This window comes from Rhinolophus sinicus, chromosome 17, assembly GCF_057876585.1.
Source record: "Rhinolophus sinicus isolate RSI-liver-muscle chromosome 17, RSI-T2T, whole genome shotgun sequence".
NCBI lineage: Eukaryota > Metazoa > Chordata > Mammalia > Chiroptera > Rhinolophidae > Rhinolophus > Rhinolophus sinicus.
The window spans coordinates 205,130,235-205,153,030 of NC_142517.1; the positions used below are offsets into that span (position 1 = coordinate 205,130,235).

At 40.3% G+C, this 22,796-nt stretch overlaps 1 protein-coding gene across 1 annotated transcript in view; it reads right to left on the minus strand.

Annotated features, from left to right (window-relative positions):
• The window catches only part of DNER (delta/notch like EGF repeat containing), a 274,382-nt gene that overhangs the window by 64,727 nt on the left and 186,859 nt on the right, over positions 1–22,796 (minus strand). Inside the window, exon 7 of the mRNA XM_019737353.3 lies at positions 16,598–16,711. Coding sequence (XP_019592912.2) covers positions 16,598–16,711 — 114 coding nt within the window. The remainder of the gene's footprint in view (positions 1–16,597; positions 16,712–22,796) is intronic.

Genomic DNA, 22,796 nt, shown 5'->3' on the forward strand with positions numbered 1-22,796 from the left:
ATGGTGTTGTTGCCAATTGCAATGGAAAATACTGGAGGAGATTCCCAGGGGAAGATTATGAGTTCAGTTTAGTGCATTTTCAACTGAGGTGCTTTTGTGGTTCCACAGTCAGCTGACTATATAGCTCTAGGGCTCAGGACAGAGATATGAACTAGAGAACAATGACTGGGAGTCATATGCAAGGGAATTGAGTTCATAGGTATAGATGCTAACACTTGAGGTAAATGAACAGAGGGAGAAGAAATTTCAAGGCTGCAACTCTAGACAACTATAACATTTAGGAGCAGAAGGACAAAGAGGCAGCAGAGAGCATGTCTCACTGAGAGACCCCTCGTCTCTGGTCTGCAGCTCCCTGTGGATTTCTCTTGTAGCACCTGCCACACACTGTTGGGCTCCTCTGTAACTGGTCTCTGGTTTCCTCGAGATCAGGGAACATAGCTTATTTGTCTTTTTACCCCTGTTGCTTGACACAGAGCCTGGAAACTGGAAGGCATCTGGTGAGAGACAGATGGACAGGTAGACAGATGAATGGATGGAGAGATAAACGAATGAGTACGTTTTAGGAAAGGTAGAAGGGAAACCAGGAGAGAAAGCTATCACCGAAAATGATGAAAGAGAGACTGTCAAAAAGGAGGTAGTCAAAAAAAATGTCACTGAATCCTGCCTTGAAGCCAAGCAAACAAGCCCAGGCTAGCCTGTAGAAGGTGAGAGACCACATGAAGCAAAGTCAGCTAGCCCAGCTGAGGCCATCCTGGCCAGCCAGCCACCCACCAATCAGTCTGCCCGGTGGCCAGCTGAATCCAGCCCAAACTGCCAACCCACAAGGATCACAAACTAAATAAATGGTGGTTATTTTAACTACTAAGTTTTGGGGTTGTTTGTTATGCAGCAAAAGCTAACTGACACAATACAATAGGAGCTACAGGATTGTATCTAAATGGGAATATAGGTCAGAGACAGACTTTTGTTGTGCTTTGCTTATGAAAAAGACTTTAAAGAGTTATTGATTACATACTAAAGAAAATTTAACTAAAGAGGTGATTAATAAATGTTTGCTGACTTGAATATAAAAAAGGTTCACTATTGTTGAATCAGAAATCCTTCATTTTATTATTAAAATTTCCCTTTTCTTATCAATTCAAGAAAAATATAAGAACAAGATGGGAATGCAAATGATATTTTATATTTTCAGAGAACATTAGTATACCTCATGTTAAAAAAAATAACCTTAAGGCCAGAAGTTTTTGTGAAAGAAAGGGTTTATTGAGCCATATGCTAGCCAGAAAAAGGACCAGGTCCTGGGCCATACAGTCTAAACCACCAGCAGCAGGGCGTGATGGGGAAGATAGACAGGTCCAACATCCTGGAAGTGACGGGGCCCTTTGTGAGTTCAGGATAATGTCAGTTATTTTGAAAGAATTTACATTGGCTATAGAAAAGGGGGGCAAAAAACGGTGAAGTGGGGCTAGTTCCGGGAGAGGTGCACAGTCTGAGGAGAAGAAATATTTGTTGCTTTTGGATTGGTTATGGGCAACAGTCTAGAAAGTTCATTTGACTGGTCAATCTATCAATAATGATCTCAAGGTAAATGTTTTTCAAAATGCCTCTTGCAAAGATGCAAACAAATTAATTATGGCAGCAAAGGCAAAAGGATTGAAAAACAAAGTTTAACGTTCTTGGGTTCAACCACAACCTTGGACACATTCAAACCCTAAATCATGAATGGCTCAATATAGGAGAACAACTGGAATACTGCTTTGTGGGATACTGTAACATAAATAATAAAAATAATAACAACAGTGCTTCTGAAGTGACTAAAAGATTAATGACCACACTGGAGAAATAATATGTAGTTTTTACTGGAAGCTAATGAGCAAATGTATTTGAATTTATAATCCCACAAGAACAGTAGAAAATTTGAAAAAGAAAAAAAAAAAAAAAACTGTTTGGTAATGTTAACCAAAAGATGCAGAGAGAATAATTAAGGTAGTGATATTTCTTGTTTGGAATATATTGCAAGTCATACAAATACTGGAAAGAAAACACAGTAGCTCCAGAGAGAAACTCAAACACATGGAAATAATGCCAGCAGTCAAGAGATTTAAGGGGGGAAAAAAACAAACAGAAAAACAAAAAACCTCATTGCAATAAGGGGAAGTTTAGAAAAGGGTGAAAGATTAAAGGGTTAAAATGGAAAATAAAACAGAACTACAAAAGAAATCTACTAAGGAATGAGGGGCTGATATGCAAAGAACTATAACTTACTTAGTTGACTGCTGATTCAAAGTTTGTATTTGAACCAATATTTATATGACTATACCTGCTGAACATTTATTCTGTAAATAAAAGTGAAATCAACACCCTTGAGATATATACGTTATGGAAATCAGATATTTAAGACCCAAAGGAAACATTTCTGGAAGATTTTAAATTGCTAGACAATGAACTCACTCTATCCAGAATGCTATCAAGATGCCATAAGATTCTTCAAGATCAATAAGGGTTAAATGTGGAGTACAGTTATACTGGCATCTTTGCTGACTGTGCAGACTGTTTATGTAGAGGAAATGATGTGTGTGGACACTTAAAACTTAGCTCGTGATTTCATTGTCTTGTAAAATGTTTCAAGTCAGAAACTTGGAAATCATACCTGATTGCTTCCTCTCCCTTAACCCCCCCCCCCACCCCCTCTAACCAATCAGTGGATTCTATCTCCAAACAGGTTCTATCTCCAAGAACACTTTGTGAACTCGAACATTTTGTTTCATCTCCTCTGCCACCATTCCAGTCAAAGCCACAATTACTTCTCCCCTTATTACAATAGTTTCCTCTGATGAGAGTCCCTATTCTACTTTATCTCTACAACCAATTTCCCAAACAGCAATGAGAACAGTTTTCTTAAAATACAAATATTATCATCACTTCTACTCACTTGTGGAATAAAAGTTGACCTCCCTTCCATGGGCCACAAGTCCCGGAGCCTTGGACTTAGCTGGTCACTCTGACCTGTCTTTCTCTAGGAACTGGCCCCACTGGCCTCCAATCAGTTCCCAGAAACGACAAGCCATTCCCTGCTGGGAAGTTCCTGCTCCTACCTGCTCATGCAGTGGGCTGCTTCTTATGTCTCAGTTCTCTGCTTCAATGTTAGACAGACAGGCCTTCCCTGACCACCCCATTCTAGCGGTATATCCCTTGCTTATTCTGTATCACAGTACCCTGCTTACCACCTTCATAGCACTTTCCTCAATCTGTAATGGCATAGTTGTGCTTTACCTGTCTATAACTGTCTCCCCCTGACCCCCAACAAGATGGTAGGCTTCCTGGAGGAGGAGCCATGTGGGTTCCTCTCACCCTAGCGCCTCGGCACCCAGCTGAGTGGCCACTCCATAAATATTTGTGGAATAAGTGAACAGATATGAGTGGCAGGGGACATATTCTAACAGATTTGTTACGCAATAGGATAGTTAGTAAAAGTAGATTGATAAATATGTAAGAGGTTTTAGGAGTTACGATGAGGGAATATGAAGAGGAAGGAATATTAGTCACCAGCTGTTTTGATTCCAGATATATAAATGAATAATCACTGAATCAGGACAACGGTAGAAAATGTAGTTCATCTAAGTGCCTTGATGAGCAGCAAAGGAAAGCAAAGAGAAGGCAGAATCTTGATTCTCAAAGAGCTTATTCTTTAACAGAAGAGACCAGAAGGACGTATCTGCAATGACAAGGGAACAACCTGAGGCCATTTTGGCTTTCTGCGAACACTTCTGGAATGATTCCAGCATGGTGTGAGGTCGGAGGGCCTGGCCCAGGCTGTCAGCCTGGGATCAGTGTGTGTGTGGCACAGGCTAAGGGCGGCAATGATTCAAACGAAGGAAGGGTTGTTAGTGGGGTGGTGCAGGCCAGAAAAACCTCCTGGGACGGCTGGGGTTTGCACTGGGTCTCAAAGAAGCCCGAGCTTTCGTTGGACAGACAAGGAAGAGAAATGACATTAGGATCAGAGGAGAGGTTTTGGCCGATGTTTATGGAAAACTTAATTGGGACCACATTTGTTCTGTTTCTAAGAAAGCAGACAGTTATGCAAGATAAAGAGGAGAAGGGGGAATATCTAGCAAATGCAATTACAAAATTATCAGATGTAAAAGACCCAAGACAATTACATTTCAAATGTGACTTTTAATTTTTTAAGAAAATCCATTTGAGACAGTAAAAACCACCTGAAGGGCTTTTTCTTTAGCAGAACAAAAAGACGAATTTAGATCTAAGACAGGAACATGAAAAATAACTAGGAAATAGTCGGAGGAATATTAAATCAACTTTTCCCCAGTTTAGACTAAATAGATAAAAATCAGAAGAGATAAAACTTATTTAAAGTAGATGAATTATCTGAGCAAAAATAATGGGTTCTTAACAATGGAAATTTAGAGGTTTAGTCAGAAAGTTCTGTGTTTGCCTTTGGGCATTCATTTATCTAACCTATAGTAATAGAGACTAACCATGTACTGGGGACTGCTTCAAGACCTTAGTGAGGATTTTAGTGAGGAAAACAGACAATAGAAAGGTAAGTAAACAGATATCATCAACTAGTGCTGCATGCTACTGAAGCAGGTAAAAGGCAGAGAATAATGGAGACTGTCTTAAATAGTCATGACAGGAGGGGGAGAGCCACAGTCAAGTCTGGAGGAAGAAGGTTTCCAGCAAAGGGACCATCAGGTCCAAATGCCCCAAGTACACAGCACTGTGTTCTAAAGTGAGTGGCGCCCCCTGGCGGACAATTCCCAGGTCTGTCTTATGTTTGAAGACCAGTGAAGAAAAGAGGCCAGTGGCTGGAAGGAGGGAGAAGCAGAGGATAGGAAGGGGTGAGGCTGCAGAGGTAACCAGGGATACGTTGGCCCTGGACCACACTCGGGTGGGAAATCACCCGAGGTTTGAGAGTCAGGGAATGAAAACATAGGGGTCTACATTTTATAAGGATCACTTTAGCTCCTGGGTGGGAAACAGACCGCAGGGGACAAGAGTGACTCAGAAAGGATGTCAGAAAGCTACCGTAGGAGTCCAGACACGACTGGGACCTGGGAGTCCAAGAGGCTGGAACTCTCGGGCAAACCCCATAACTGGTCCCTCTGACACAAACAACAACAAAAATGTGCCCTGTAAGATCGTTGGAGGATTGCCTTATACATATAAGAAAGATCTGAATGTTTCAACTCATTGTGAAAATTCTGAGTCTGGAGAAAATATGAACTAAGAAATGGGAAATGGAAGGGTGACATAAGTACTGAGTACCTGAGATATATGAGCCTACAATTCCCTGAGACGGGCACTATCTTGGGCATCATCATGAAACGGTTAAGTAACTTGACAAATGATAATTGACAGAAGTGAAATTCAACACAGATCTGTCCCTCCCCAATGACTGGAATTCTATGCCTCAGTTTCTTCAACTGCATTCAAAACAACAACAACCTCATTTTCATGGATTTTAAATATGCTGATGTGTGGAAACACCTAGCACAATGCAGTTTCCACTTCCATATACATATTGAGACCTCCCAGGGAACAGGGCCATTTGCCCCTTTCTTGTGGAGGTCAAAGCTTCTATTGGCAATAACTACTTCACAGAAGATTTCTTGGTCAGCTCTATGGAATCGATCCCTGAGAGAGCGCTGTGTTCTTCAAGCACAGTGGTTCTCAGCCCTGGCTGCATGCTGGAACCACCTGGAAAGCTTTAAAAAATTGAATGCCTGGTTCCCACCTCGAGATGCTAACTTAATTGGCCTTGTGTGTGGCCTGCCATCAGGCATTTCTAAGGAGAATACACCTTTTCTTTACACAGTTTTGGTTTGTTTGGTGTTTTGGTTTTTTCTCAACTGATAGCCACAGGGTTTCTTTTATTTGGTCCGCAGGAAGAAAATGCATAAACTATTATTAAAATTTCATAACTGTCTTTAGTCTCCAACCAACACAATATCTTTGTGCCCAGTATAATTGCACTCCACTGCTACACTATTCATTTACTATTTTGGGCCCCTAAATTCTATTGTCCTTTCTTTTGACAACTACGTACAACTGATTTTCCTCCGGAAACCAACATGCCTCTTTACTCAGACCTTATACTTTGGATGGACTCGACGCCATCTGTCAGCTCCAAGGCTGACCTTGTGTCTGAGGCCTCGCTAGTTAAAGCATTCCATACAATGGCCACAATGAGAGGTTCAGTGGTGGACAAATGTCTCAGTTCCAAGCGATCCAAGTCAGCCCCATGGCTTTTGATTTGTTGGGAGAAGAAAAACTCTGTCCCAGCCATCCTGAAAATGGAGCCAACACAGGAAGGCGGAGAGAAGGCTGCTGGGTGACATTTGAGCCCCTAGATCAAGCCAAGCCTGAGTTCATCCTGTGTATTTGTTACAGGAGCCAGTACACTCCCTCCCCCCTTTTTTTCTTGTTAACCTATTTGAGTTGGGTTGTCTGTTTCTTAAAAATCAAGATTTTTAATGGATACAGAGATGATGCCATAAAAGTCATCTTGAATGAAAAACAAAATGCGGCCACATTAGCCTAGTCAAGCCTCCTGATACAAAATAAATAAATAAATTAGAAAATAAATACGTGGATAAGAGTAAGGGGGGAAAAATAGAAACTCTGAGGAAAGGGATAGGACCAAAAGAAAGAGCCTTTCACAAGTGTGTCCATCAACTAGATATAATTTGCACCCTTTTGAAATTCTCAAAGACTTCAAGTAGAAGATGAGATGTTGGGTTTTTTCCTAATTGCTTGGGGTTTCTTCAGCTGGGTCTTACCTCTGCAAATGTACCCCAAGATTTCCAGAATTACAAAAGTTACATACAACTTGCAAGTCCTTTAAACCAGTAGTTCTAGTTCTAGGAGTCTGTCCTGAGGAAGTAGATGAACAAATGCATAAAAAATATAATTACAAAATGTTCTCTGCAGCATGATTTAAAAAAAAAAAAAGTGGAAAAAGAAAAAGAATGAAAACAGACAAACCTAGATGCCCCCTTTACAGAAACCATTTCCTCAGCAATCCTTAAAACGTGTCATCCCTCCTTTTGTCCTGGCTGCTCTTCTTTCCCACACTATGTTTTTTCCTGGGTTGGCCTCACACATGCCCACGGCTAAAATTAGGATCTGTATGTGGGAGTCTCTCAAATCCACCTCTCCAGCCTAGTTCTCTCTCCCACGCTTCAGGTTCATTTATTCCATTGTCTATTCAACGTCTCCTCTGAATATTCTATGGATTCATTAAATTCATGTCCCAAATGCAACTTCTCACCTCCCCTCTCAGAGTTGCTCACCCCCAGACATGAGGTTGCCTGAAACTTTCTGAAGGATGGCTTGTCCTCCGTGGACCTTCTCCTCCTCTTACAGCCAATCTGTCCACTTCTCTAGCTCCATCGTCACCCCCTGGATTCATTCCCCCAGTAGAGCTCAACCAAAGTACTGAGTCCTAACAGTTTCGCTGGCTCGTGTCCTCCTCCAATCCATTCTTCCCCCATTAGCCACAGTAATTTCTCCCAAACGCTAAAGTTCTGCCCTTCCCCTGCTCCAACTGTTCATTGTTGAAGGCCTATGGGAGTTGGCTCCTTCTTCTATCTCTAGCCTGTCTGTTCCCTCCATCACAGTCTGCATAACGGCTCTGTTAACTTCTTCTCTCTCTTGCCTTCACACATGCTATTGACTCTCCCTTCCCCGGTGACTGCTCTCTGCCTGCGCAGGGTCATAACTTACTCATCTTGGGGCTGCTTCTCCTTCCAGTCTCAGTTCAAGCATCACTTCCCTAGGAACGCTTGCTGACTTTCCTTCCAGCCCGCAGTGTGGGTGAGGGGGTACCCCTTCTCAATGACCCGATCGCCCCAGCAGAGCCCTGCCATATCCCTGATCGTGGCGTCTCTCATGCCCACTATTCCTTAAGACCCATGAGGCCACAGCCACATCTGCCTGTTCACTCCTAGATCCCTTGTGACAAGCACAGTAACCGCCACAGGCAGGTGACGGTATGTGAATGATTCAGTCTTTTATTAAGTCATCATGCCTCATTCATATGATGGAATAGCATACAGCTATTAATAACAAGTCTTTAGAAAAATAATTAACAATACAGGAGAATAATTGGAACACATTGCTCAGTTTGAGAAGCTCATTACAAAAGAGAATGCCTAATTTTGGTTTTGTAAAAAGTGCATTTAAAAAGAGGTTCACCTAACACTTAAGGTGCTCTCTCTTGGAGGCGGAATTATGGGTATTTTTTTCCTTTGAGCTCATCTGAGCATAGATTTCTTTGATGACTAGGGGGAAATGATAAATATATACCGAGGGTGCCAAAAACTGTATACATATTTTAAGAAAGGAAAAAACTGTATTAAAATTGTAATGCTCAATATAAACCGATAACAAAAGATGAATACAAGTCACGTTTGACAAGAGGTGCTCAAAGTGGTTACCATCAACATAATTTTAATAAGAGTTTTTTCCTTTCTTAAAATGTGTATACATTTTTTTGGCACCCTCTGAAAATGTATGCTAGCGACTGAATATGTACTATATTCTCAGAATGTTATTTCAAGCCCGAGGCTGTAACTGAAAAGAGGGTCACGGTCAAGTGCAGTGATAGTGGACAATGACTGCATGTGATGTCCTGCTTCACAGTGACCAGAGAGCTGCTAAGTGCAGGCTCTTAGTGGAAAGTGAGGAAGGGACTCTAAAAATGACAAATTCTTCGTATAAATTGCAATCGCTATCAAATATAATTGGGGCAATTGAAAAGAAGGGCAGTGAGCTGTATTAAGTAAGGAGCAGCCGTAAGTATCTATCTTCAGCAGCCTTTTATAGATATGATATTAGGTCATGAGATGAGAAATTGGTTGGAAAAACCAAGTCAAAGAAAGAGTTATTTAACCAAAACTAAATATGCCAAAGTAATTAGCAAGCATTCTTTTACTTTCACAGATTTATGTCTGTTCAGTTTCTCCAGCCCTGGGTCTCTCTGTGAGTCCTACTTTAAGATGCTTACAGGAGTCAGAGCCTAGATCTGAAGAGCAAAGACTGGGACCCAGGCCTGTACCTCATGGTATTTTGGTCCAAATCAGACACAAATTTTCACTCTCGCTGCCTCCAATTGTTGTGGTCTAAAGAGGGGTATGTATAAGGAGATAAATTCTGCTACAGGGAAAACTAAAAATTATATTTACTTCTAGGATATGTGTATTTCTCTTATAAATGATCTGTGTTGCTTTTAGAACAATTGTGTGGACACTCTGCTACTGGTATAGAAAAATAAGCTTTTAACCAACAGATCGTTCCACAAATAACATTTGAAAATTCCAGACCAAAAACAAACCGAAAAAAAAACAACAACCTCAAGTCTCTGGAAAGTGAACAAAAGCAGGCAGATTTGGGAGGAGAGTCAAAACATGGAGGCAGCAGCCAGCATGGGGTGAGTTTCGTGTTTGGGGAGCTCCACCCTTCAGCAGCCTCAGCTGTGACGATGGGGAGGCCAAGATGCTAGTATTAAACCTGCTCTTTCCGTCCCAAGCAACCCTGGGAAGGAGACTGGGATAGACACACCATGAGGCATGAAGGAGGGTCCTGGGAAAGAAGAGACCTGGAGAAGAGGACCCCCAAATTCTGTGTCTGATCTCTGCTCACGTCTCTGGGTCACCTCTATACCACGCATGAATGGGACACTGAAAGCAACCGGATGAGATCTGAGCTCCCCTCACCACTGGCATTACTAAGTTCACAACGAGTCTAACCAATGAGAGTCACCTGGTTACATTACTGAACACTGGTTCACCCATCTTGGCTACAGTTTCCTCCCGCATGAAACGACAGTATTGCTATAGTTTGCATATTTGCTCATTCGTGCACTGAACAAATGGCTCATAGGTGCTTAAGCACAAAGTGCGCTAAGGACTACAAAAATGTTTAGCATTACTGCCCTCAACAAGCCGAGAGCCCATGAGGAAGAGCAGACATGCACCCAACACTATAGCTGTTACACAAGGTAGAACCAGACCAGAGGAGATACCAGTACAGCAGGGAGAACACAGACTCCAGAATCAGACACACCTGTGCATATATCCTGGGCCTCAGGGTCTACCTTGTACAGCTGCTGTGGGGGTTAAGGAGTGCCATTGCTATTAATCCCTTACTTACTCCATGCCAGGCACTGTTCTACCCACTGTATTCTCAGTTAATCCTTGTACCAACTTCACAGGCTGGTACTAATCCTCAGTCTACAGAGAATTTAAGTTGACTTGCCCACGGTCACCGGGTAGTAAATGATCAAACACCGATTCCAGCTCAAGCAGCAATCTCCCTGACCCCCACCTGGTAACTGCTAGGTTAGGCTGAATAGTAAATTCACAGGCCACGTACAGTGCTTAACTCGTGGTAGGTACTCGACAAGAGGCAGCTTTGATCACTGAAGTTACTGCTGACACTGCTGTGATTACTATGAGAGAAACAACCGTTGAAGTGTTAGACATGTACATGAATTTTTAAAGCGCAAAAGTTTTAAGGATGCTCTAAAGAATTTTCATGTGCAGATTTGGGCACATACTTTAAGAAGTCAGAATTTATGTTTACCCATTGGTTACATCCTACCTCTTTTTAAGAAAGAAAAGCACCAAGACATCATTAGTTTGTCTTCATTCAGTCATTAAGCTGTAACTTCTGACTGCCATCTGCCAGCACTAACCTGGGCATCAGACTGCTTCCCAAAGGGACGAGACCTCCTGAGGGTTAGGACCCACTCGGTCCCTGTAAGCGAGTGCACCTGCTCCCCCTGCTAATGGGAGATGCAGGCAAACAAAATTCCTTGCAGGATTGTTATTTAAACAATTTCAGAGAAACTTGGCTACATGAAAATAAAAAAAAGAGAAAAGAACCAAAAGGAAATATGGACTCCGCTGTAAATCAGAAATTCATCGGCTTGTGCCAAACACAGAGAAAATGTTACTCACACTTAATAAGCCTTAATACCCTACTTTGTTTCCAAAAGGTGAAACCATACGGCACTTGGAACGCCAAGGATCTCGGCTGCTACAAGTCCCACATGAAGTGGTGATTTAGGGATAACGGCAAATTTTAAAAGAATAAGAACAGTATTCTATTCAGGCCTGGTAATTTTATGAGGACATGTTACACGTTTCTTATATAAATATATGCTGTTTTACATAGTCCTGAGAGGGCTTTCACCAGAATCAGGATACTGGAGGAAAACAATCAAATCCTAGGACTGTATAACTCCTAAATCCTTCTTGGGTAACATGCCCAGTTTCTGAACAACACACATGAATCTCAGAGATAATTTTTATGACATGCGTGACTATTGCCTGTAAATCCCTTTAAGATGAAAAGCATTACCACTGACACTTGAGTTGAACAAAAGGATTTATATGGCTAGATTACGCAAGACTATAAACTGTAGAAAAACAAAAATAGTTTGGATAAACCTTTGCAGCATGTTGCAATGGGATTTAACCTGCAGAGCCTTTGGCCCGACACTGAGTTTTAAACCCAGGCCTTCCTTAGAGTCGCACAGAGGTGTTGAAACTTTTCTCTATAAACATCACTTAAATAAACAAAATGGATTTATTGACTCAGCAAGGGGCTCTTAAGCGGATATATTTGAATCAAAGACTTTTATGACAAGGGCCCTTTAAAAGCAATGGTCAACCCTCATCATTTCACAAGGAAACAATGGCTGAAAGAGATAAAAATTGCATGTCTCACCCAAGGTGATAGGACTAATTCTTCTTCATCAGCATCATCATAGCTAACATTTATTCAGCACTTAATGATTTGCCAATTTAAAAAGGGTGTATCGTATCATCCCTGTTTGCTAAATAAGAAAAATGAGCCTTGGAGAAGCAAAGAGCTGTGGATGGATCCAGACTTCAAAACCCAAGCAGTGTAGCCCTAAAACCCCACATTTGTCACAATGCCACTCTCCTACCGTGTCATCAGAACCAGAATCAGGTCTACTGACCTCCAAGCCAGAGAAAGACACCAACTCTCCACACTCGACAATGGAATTTCCAAGTTAGAAGATCTGCCAAGTCTGACAGTAAAATCCAACATGGCATTCCAACAGTGACAGGACTGAAAGAAATGAGTCCCCTACCTGCTTGCAATACTTGCCTTCAAAATTGTAGTCCAAGAGCAGTTAGTATGAATTCTATGTATCTATAATCCTATCAGAAGATGTAGCACTGGAAAAGGTCTTGACATTAATGTTTTTAAAATACACTGGAGAAATGTAGCACGAAGCCTCATATTCTCACGTCTGTCTCCGATGGGCATATGCCTTATATGGCAGGTAGATTTCAGGAAGGTGGTCAGATGACATGAGATGTGCCCTGTGTGGTGTAAATGGTCACAAGCACAGAACTGACAAATGTGCTTTATTGCTGAATATTTTAATCTCTATTGATTTATTTTTACTTCTTATTAATTTACGTGCTATTAGACTTCAAATTCCCAGGGTGGGAAAGATAAAAGTTGAGATGCCAAAGCAAAGATGATGGCTAGACAGTAATACCCAGATTTTACTTCTACAGGTGTTTAAATATATCCATGTATCTATATATACATACTGACATAGAACAGGCAATGATGGTGAGTACATATAATCAGACATCTTCAGAATTAAAATGCTTTTAGTTTAAAATTTTAAGTATCTCAAAGTTCTGAACCGAGCACAAAGACAGTAGCAATATAAAGAGTAAATACCGAGGCAATCGAACAAAATACTTTTGTTGTTATCATTCAGTTAGGTCAATATAAGAAAACACTCATGATACTTTTACTTTTGTTTCTTATCACCTCCACTATAACCAGAAGCCACAACTACACTTTTCAAATATGGACGTAGAGAAAGTTAAGTAGAAATTCAAAGAAAAGACAGAAGTCAGTGATGAAGGATAAAGACGTAAGTGTAGAGGAATGGACAGCTTCCTGAAGGAGAGAGTAAATGATAATTACTGCACCCTCTGTCTCTCAGGCCTGCTCGACTTTGAACTTTTAAAGAGGTTAAAAAAGAAGAAGAAAAAAGAGTTAAAGAGACAGGTACTCAGGAAGGAATTCAACCTCTAAGGACTTGACCCAGGTCAGATGGAAAAGAATCCTTGAAGGAAACAGGATGAACATAAAAAGGATGGAAAAAAGCAAGGAAATGAATGTGCAGTGTCAAAAGCACTATCCAGAGGGAAAACCCAATTTTAAGAGCTTTCTGGACTGGGAAGAATTGTGAAAGGATTTCACTGTACTTACGGGAAAAAAAATTTTTTCTAACTTTTTCCAGGCTTAAAAATTTTTATCAGGTACATGTAAAAGTTTGAGAACCCAACAAGCTTTGCATTTATTTTACTCATTACTATGCTTACAAATATAATCTTTAAATATAAACATAATAGAATTTATTTTGAAGAATATATTCAGAGGTGGGATCAGACAATGGTTAAAAATGCCAAGAGTGGCCTGCGTTTAAATATCTAGCTATATGATCTCAGGCAAGTTATTTAATTCTCATGTGCCTCAGTTTCCCAGTGTGTTAAATGGAAATATTGACAGTATCTGCTTCATGGGATTTTGTGAGGATCAAGTGGATGAGCAGATACGGTGAATGATACGTAAGTGTTGACTTTTAAAATTAATTTATTTAAAAGATATTTACTAAGCTCCTACTAGTATAAAATATGGAGGTATGTGCTCCATGGATAGGGCACTGGGAGCAGGTGAGAGAGAAAAGATGAATACATTTCCTGTCCTCAAAGGATAACACAGCGAAGCAAGGCAGACAGCATCAACACAAACAAAGGAGTAAATAAAAAGGGGGCATCTGGTAAATAATACTAGGAAATAATTCATAATTTTCTTAGGTGTGATAATGGTATTGTAGCCAATAAAGAGCACGCCCTTATTCTCAGAAAACACAAACTGACTTATTTGGGGATGAAGTATTATGATGTCTATAACTTACTTTCAAATTACTTTCCCCCAAAAAAGAAATTATATATGTAAGTACACACATATAAAGCAAACATGCCGAAATGTTCATCACTAGGGGGGAAAAAGAAATTACAGAAGGGTCGAGTGCTGGCTGAGAACTCCAAAACACTCTGTGAACTTGAGACACTTTTTAGATGTGTTTTCACAGTGTGGCTGCCAGGAGAAGGGTCCTGGCGACACGGGCTCTTTTTAAAGTGCAAAGTGCTCTATAAATAGTTTCTACAACCACCATATTATGAACAGGCCAGTGGAAGGGGCCGCTTTAAAAAGACGGGTCACCAGTGATGTGCTCCTGCTAAGAGGTTTCCAAACATTGCCATGAACCCCTCAGAGTGGTAACAAAAGCCCCCTTTCCCTGGTCAGTTTCAATGAAGGTGAACCTGTGAATGAACATCTTCATACGAAGACTGCTGGGAAATTGGTCTTCACCCTTTCAATTCTAGAATCACCATGTTTTCTCTAGGCTTTATCTAGACAGCGTGGAAGAGCTGAGAAGCCGTTCGGTAAAGGAGAAGGTCCCTACACAATGCCTTAGATGCTCGGGTGTGAATTACAAGCTATAAACTAAGTCTCTGTTAAAACTTAGCGCAGATTTTTCCTCCCACTTCAAGCCTCATATAGCAACTGCCCAGCTGACATCTCCACTTGAATGTCACAAGGACTCCTCAGACTCAACGTGTCCAGAATAAAATACATCTCCTCCACATTGCTTTCTCTCCATGAATGACACAACCAATGACAAAGTGACAGAAGCCACCAACTTGCCACCTCACTCTGCCTCACACTCCATATCCCATCTACCTCCCAACCCCCTCCATTTTACCTCCCAAGTTCTCTCAAACCCCTCAGCTTCCCTCCTTCTCAGATGCTACCTTCTCCTCCTAGCAGTCAACATTTATTTCCCAGACTGCTACGACAGTCCCCAAACTTTTCTCCTCATTCCCACTCTTGTCTCTCTCCAATCTATACTGCTCCAGAATGAAAATTTTAAATTGTCATTAAAATTTATCAATGGTTTAATAGTAATAATTATTAGGAAAACCATAATGATAAAGCAGTTAATAATTATTGAGGAAGTAGCTACTATCAAAGCAATACTACTAAAGCACTCTGGAGTTTTCCAAGTGCTTCCACAGAAATTCCATCTGATCCCACAACGGTCCTGTGAAGGTAGCAGTATCATCACCTCCCACATTTACTAGAAAAGGGAAAGAAGAATTGGGTGGGGAAGGGAATTGACGATTTGCCAGCAGTCAATTACCCTATGACCCTGAAGCCCACTGCTGTGTGTACGTACAGCCGAATTAGATGGTAATGTCTAACCCAGGTGTGGCAAAGCTGTGAAAATCTGAGAAATGCTATAGGCAAGTGACGATTGGTACTGCTTGTGCAGTCATCCACCCTTCCAATGCTCTCAAGTTTTCCATCTGTTTAAGAGACTCAAGTGGAGGGTGAGGAGTGGGGTTCATCCAGCGTGTTTAATTCCATCGTCATGGTAACCATATTCATTGCAAGCACACACAGCTAGAGAGGACGGTAACTAGGATGGCCTCAGCCATTCCGCCCCCACCACTACCCAGGTGAGCAGGACCCAGAGACAGGATTCACTCCGTTAGCTGACGTTCAGGTCTCCAAAATATTAAAGAGTATGAGGCACTGCCCATAGCAGGCGCTGCTCCTGGCAACCCTGGGTTACCTGGGCATCAATGGCCTTTTATCAACAACCATGGGGTGCGACTGCCCTCCTCCGGCCTTGCAGCCAGGAGCAGCTTAGGGTGAATTTGTGTACAGGGATGTTTCCTTCCACATTCAAACTCTACATTTAACCTCTGCAGAGGATGCCACTCTATTCTATGTAGTTGTCAATGGCACTTCTGTGGACAAGGACCTTACACGCTGGCTTTAAGGAAGAACAAAACTCTAATATCATGTTATTCTTACAACATCAAAGGTTTTAAGTTACTCCTCCCATAACATCCATCAAAGCAGAAATGGGAACGAAACCTCTCCAAGTCCAAAATCAGTCCTTGAACACAAGCACGATAGCTGTGACTGCCCACCGGCTCCTTCAGGTGAAACCACTCTAACATAAAACTATTTTTACACATAAAAGTGGCTCTAATGATGTGACTTTCCAGGTGACTTGAAGTTCCTGAGATGTTATAAAGCTGATTTAAAAACAAAAGCAGGTGAACTTTATGCTGAAATTTTTTGTATGTGAACTGGTATCAAAAACCAAATAATTTAACAAAATAGGAATCTCAACAAGTGAAATTCACCATTAGAAAGAAATTCCATTGTGTTGTAGTTATTCATTTTCAATGTATAAATAAAAATCACAAAAATTCCTAGATTGTCTAATATTCAAACATAATTTTTAAGCCATTCTAGCACAGAACTATTATTAAAAAAGAAAGAAAACTATTTGATCCTTTGTTTTATAAATGGAACAAAATAGAAAGTTCTCTTGTATAGTGTCTTTCAGTACTTAAAGTATAAAACTTACCAAATTAGTTTATGATTTAAACTGGAAAACAAAATGTATTCCTGTGGTAATAATACTTACCTTCTGGACACTGGCACGTGAATCCACTGAGATTAGAAATGCATGTTGCTCCATTTCTGCATGGGTCTAGGATACAATAATCAATCTTGGATTGGCAAAGCTCTCCAGTATAACCTGAATAAAACAATAAAGACATTTTATAAAATATGTTATTCCAAAACTACCATGAAACATCCCATGAACTGATGGAGTCAACTGGTACCCACCAAAGGCAGCAGCCCTGAGCTCGTATCTCCCACGCAATCCTTGATCTAAGTTGGTTTTGCAACTCAACACAACCATAGCGATTGTTTAGAATAACAGTTCAAAAAACATCTACAGTGCAAAAATCTTTTTTTGCAAAAAAAAGACTGTTTTTCAGCATTAGCTCTGCATTTTATTTTGCAATTCTAGCCAGAACTTTCAGAAGCTGAGACTGAAGACCACTGTTCCTGCTGCTAGCTTCCTTCTGACTTAAGTCAAAACAGAATGGACAGCTCTCTGCTAGACCTAACAAAGATGGCTGCCACTTCCCTGGGTTACCCCAATACCTACTTTAAAAAAGCACTAGGAAAACTTCTCGGTACTAAAAATTTTTAATTGAGAATATTTTAGAGCTACACAAAACTTTCTGTGTTCATTTCATACCCTATCCTATCCCCTCATTTTAAACAGAAAGAAGTTGAGACACATATAATGTTAAGCACATTAATATGTTAATATTAATTCTTACTGGAATCACAACTCCCACCCAGTAAATTCTCTGTGAAGCAAGACTCCAGTGGTAGTTTTGTTGGGTAGTTAGATAACCACACACCTGTGATGAGGAAATAAGGACTTAAAGATATCGGAATACCTGTGTAGCCAAAAAGCTTATGTAAATTCCAAATTTTTATTAACTTTGAAAACAAAGCCCTCCAGAGAGACGAGTTTGAAAAAACAACATGCCAGTATGTTTTTCATTATAAAGTGGGAAATGCTGTGTTTCCCCAAAAATAAGACCTAGCTGGACCATCAGCTCTAACGCGTCTTTTGGAGCAAAAATTAACATAAGACCCGGTCTTATTTTAATATAATGTAAGACTGGGTCTTACATAATATAAGATAATATGATATAATATAAGACCAGGTCTTACCTAATATAATAAATATAATAATTATAATATAATACAATATAATATAATACCGGGTATAATATAATATAATATAATACTGGGTCTTATTTTAATTTTTGTTCCAAAAGACGCATTAGAGCTGATGGTCCGGCTAGGTCTTATTTTCAGGGAAACACGATGGTTATGAAAGAAACTTTGGAAAATACAAGACGTAAAATGTTGACAGAAAAAAGTTGCCCTTATTTCTGTTATTTGAGTAACAGAACTATTAATCCTTTGGAGATAATTTGTAACAGAAATTGTTATGCACAGGTATTTTCTACACAATTATAATCATATTACAACATTTTACATCTTTCTGGGATTTATATATAAAAACTTGTCTTTCTGAATTATTAGTTTGAAAAACTGTCATTAGCACTTGAATCTGAGATTTCCAAAAATAAATCAACGACGTTACAAGAGAAATGATTTGCCTGAGCTTCAATTCCATGCCGTGCGAGTCTAAATTACAGACAGAATGTGGAGGCACTTATTTGCAGTCCTATCTTTCTTACATGCCTCAAAACAGTCTAGGAGACGGCAACTAATACGTGGATATGAGAAGATGAGTGAAATGATCGTGAACTAAAAATCCAAACACAAACACCAGGACAAAAAAGCTATTTCAAAATTCCAGAATAAAATATTTTCATGTGATATTAGGTTTACAACATACTTTAAAATGAAAGCTCTAAATTTGGAATGAGGGAGAGTGAATTATTTTTAAGAGGAGTGTTACAGATCACTTTTTGGCTAAAAATAATAGCTAATATTTACAATAGAGCACTTATTTTCTTTTCTCCCACATATTAATTGATCCTCGCTGCAACCCTGTGAGGTCAGTACTATCATTGACCCATTTTACAAATGAGCAAACTTAGGATTAGAAAGGTTAAGTAATTCACACAAAATCACACAGGGAGTCAAATTTCTGAGCCGAAATCCTTAAACATAACATTATGCCTAAGGCAATATGCACAACATCATCAAGAATATATTTAACATGAAGGAAAAATAACACATAAGAAAATACGTACATATAGATAAACAGAGATAGATATAAAGCAAACACCATAAACATTCACCTGTAACCTACAGCCTCTGTGTGGTTATGCTTGGGCTGGAGGGGCTAAGAATTTTTATTTTTTTAAATCCTGCCTTCAAAGGTTCTACAATACGGCTAGAAAAGTACATTTATGAAAAAGATAACCAATTACAAATGATAACTTCTTAGAGGTGGTGTGGTTTAAAGGATAGAGTTATGAATCCTGTAATGAGAAAGACCTTAGAACTGTGACCATAGAATCACACAAAACCATGAAAAATAGCCAGGAGCCAATTAGATAGATATCTGTAAGAGGTGTGTGTCCCTTACCAGACTTGAAAGACTATGAAAAGAATGCAGGATTCCGTGAACTTCAAAGTTCCTTGGAGAAAACTTTAACAAACACCTTCTTTACGTTTTTATTTGGGAATTGTAAACATACTTAGCTTCAACAATAACTAATATTTTGACCATTTAATTTCATCAAGTCTCCTCATATTTTCATATTTTTCCTGTTGTGGTATCTTAAAGCAAACTTCATTTCACCTATAAAGACTTCAATATGTCTCCCTAACTAAAGCAGATTGTCAAAAGATTACTTTTAATGGCTTCTTTAATTAATGTTTGGTCCCATTTAGAAATTTAATTAAACACTTTAAACTGTATGTAACAATATAAACAATTTCTTCTTAAGAACCGCAATTGTCTGATAATACGCAAATCTTCCCATGCACTTCATTTGTTTTTATCCAATAAATCTAATAAATTAAACCTATAAGCAAAGATGAATCTCACCTGCTGTTAAATGCTCTACTACTGTGTGCACACTTAGCAGGATTTCGATCTAAGAAGCTAATCCACAGTTGCCCTGTCTGGGATTGTCCTAATGGTTTGGGGGTCCCGTTGGCATTCAGCAGTGGAGATGCTGAAGCCCTGCACGCCTGAGGTGGCCCAAGATAACAGAGCTGTCAATATCCCCCCCACACACTGGGGGACACTAGTCAAGGTTCAGTCACTAGATCATTGCTTTTGTTCCAGAGCTTTAAAGATTTTTTTAAATATGGGAAACACAGAACTATAAATTTAAATAAACATATGTACTGGCTAGACCTGTCAAGTAGTATGCACATATTGGCATGTCTATGAGTCAGTATGACTGGAGGTGAGATTGAACAGTGGAGGAATGTGGGAGGGAAGGGAGAGGGAGGCAGGGCTGGGATGAGGGGATTACAGGACTACTAAGCAGCATCCTTAGCTGCAGGTGGCCAGTGGATCAGCTGCTGGGAAGCTGCTGAGCTGTAGTTCAGCACCTGTTGTTTTAGTGTGGACCAGGCCTGGTATTACTGTTGCCTTCAGGGGAGTTGCCAGTTGGACGTTTCAGGAGTGTCATCATTGACTGCCAACTGAGGCCAGCTGTGGGAGTAGAGAGGCAGAGGCAAAGCCCATGAACATCCCATGATGGTTTAAGTGGCTCTTAAACACCAGTGAGTCATTTCCTGGGCCCTGACAGAGCAGTGTCACTTCCTAGGCCCTGACAGAGCAGTGTCCTGCATGCCGTTGTCAAATAAATCATTAATATTGATCTATATGTAATAGTCTGAACTGGATGCCTAAGGTTTACACAAATCACCCTCCCCGTGTCTTTTGTTCTTTTATTGATGTTATAACCAAGGGGTAAAACTAAATGAATGATTGGTAGGAATGTAAATGGAAAAAACACCATTAAAACTTTGCCTGGGTTCTTTCTTCCTTCCTGCCGAAAGTTAGTCTCCTCCAGGAAATAAAGTAACCACACTAATCATGAATAATATTTCTTATCCTACCAAAGTGGTGACAGACACCCAAAGGGCCTGGCAGAAGATATTCAAGCAAGACAGATATCCAAGTCAACACAGTAGATAGGAAAGGTAATATGTGGTAATATGTGGTGGCCATTATGTGTGTGTTATGGGAGACCCGTTCTGGAAGAATCAGACTTATGATTCCAATTAAAATGTTTAGTAGTTGATTTTTGATTGATGAGTTTAAGTTCTCATGGCATGGGGGCTACAGGCATTTGAGTGAAAGACAGGGCTAAACCAGTACATACTGGGATGTTTAACAAGGTACAGTGATTTGAGAATCACTATAATTTATAAGTTTAATTCTTGCAAGGGAACAAACACCAAAGATCATTTCAGATAGTCTTCCCTGTGCATAAAAGCCACTCTAAAACATCAAAAACTTCACCCCCTAGAGTCCCTTCATCACTTTGCATGGGCTGTTCCCTCTGACTCAGCACCCTTCCATGGATGACGTCCCCTCTCATTAGTCAGGTCTCTGCTCAGAAATCACCTGCTCAGACCTCAGGCCTCTTGCCCTCCTTAATTCTTCGTGTTAGCGCTATTGCTACTCAACAAAACACGCATATGCTTGTTACCTCCCCACCTAGAAGGTGGCCCCACCGGGGTGGTGCTTCGGCCCTTCCATGCTCCACTCTGTCATGCTTATCAATACCTGAAATAATTTTCTTTATTATTTCCCTCTCAAGAACAGAAACTCCCTAAGTATCAGGACTTTGTCCTGTTATTAGCTGACTCCCTGACATTTAGACTTCTCCTGGCACAAATATTTGTTGAAGAAATGAATCAACTTGCTTAATGTTTTTGCCCTAAGCTCAACTATACCTTTCAGTTTAGTTTTACCCCCTCCCTAAGCTCTAATACCCAGAACAGCATGGGTGAAATGTGCTAGTTACTCTTCTTCCTAATGCACATTAAAATAAATACGTAGCTAAGAGAATGAAAAGAAAAAAAATGTTACCTCTAAAATGTGCTATCTAAAATCACCTATGAAGTGCAATGGTCTGTGCTTCCACTTTAGCTAACATAGCAGTGGAGCCGTGGCCCTGCCAAAGGGCCCTCCCTCCCCAGCCAGGCCAGGATGGGTTGGGGGGTGGGGGAGGGGTGCTATGCTGACCCTCTTCTCAACTTCTTGCTTCTCCAATTAGCGTTCGGCACCCTCAGCAGGTACCTGCAAGACGGCAAATCAATAGATCTCTCTCCTCCTGCAACAGGCCCTCTCCAGGTTGAATTTCTTAGGTCTGTGGTTCTCCACTGGGGTGGTTCTCCCCCGAGAGAATTTGGCAACGTCTAGAAACATTTATTGTCACACCTGTGGGCGTGCTACCGACATCTAGTGGATAAACGCCAGGGATGTTGCTAAACATCCTATAATTCTCAAGACAGCCCCACCACAACAAAATTATCCAGCCCAAAATGTCCCTCGTGCCGCAGTTAGAACCTCAGCGTAAGTCCATGAGACCTTGGCCCTTTATCATAAAAACCCTTGTTTCTGTCCCAGCCCCTCTCATCTTCCTGGAAACAGAAACTGGTCCTTCATAAAGCAGGAAAACAGTACCTTCAGAACACTTTCAAGATCAGAATCCTTAGGCATATTTTCAACCTCCAGCAAGTTAAAGACCATTTTCAAAAAAATTATTTGACTGTCAAACATTAATTACCACGGAATTTATAATTGTGATATTCAATGAATAAGTAAAGTAATTAGTTCAAAAATAGATGACCATTGGAAACACTGATTTCTCCTTGTAGGGAATCACAGAGGTCTTATCGTCTCTTTGGAGAACATTCAAGTAAACAAAAAAGAGGTAAGAAAAGTTGTGCCTCGGGATACACAGTAAGGATACCTTTCAAGGACATATGGGACGAGTGGGGAAGCTCTAAACTGAAGCATCGTGCTTTTAAGCAATCTGACCTTGAGAAATGACATTGGATGAAATGAAGTGTATGTGCTGGGAAGTGTAGCCTGGCAGATGGCAGAAGATGACCAGACACCATTAAGGAAATGCACTGAATCCATTCAGCGGGCTTGTTATCAGATTACACGGGGGTCTAATGTAGACTTGGAGCATTTAATTTTAAACCATTTTGTATTTAAGTATAAAAATATAATTTAAAAAGTATCAGTGTATGGAAAAAGAAAAATAGCTCTGTTTCCTGTGAATGTCAGAATAGCT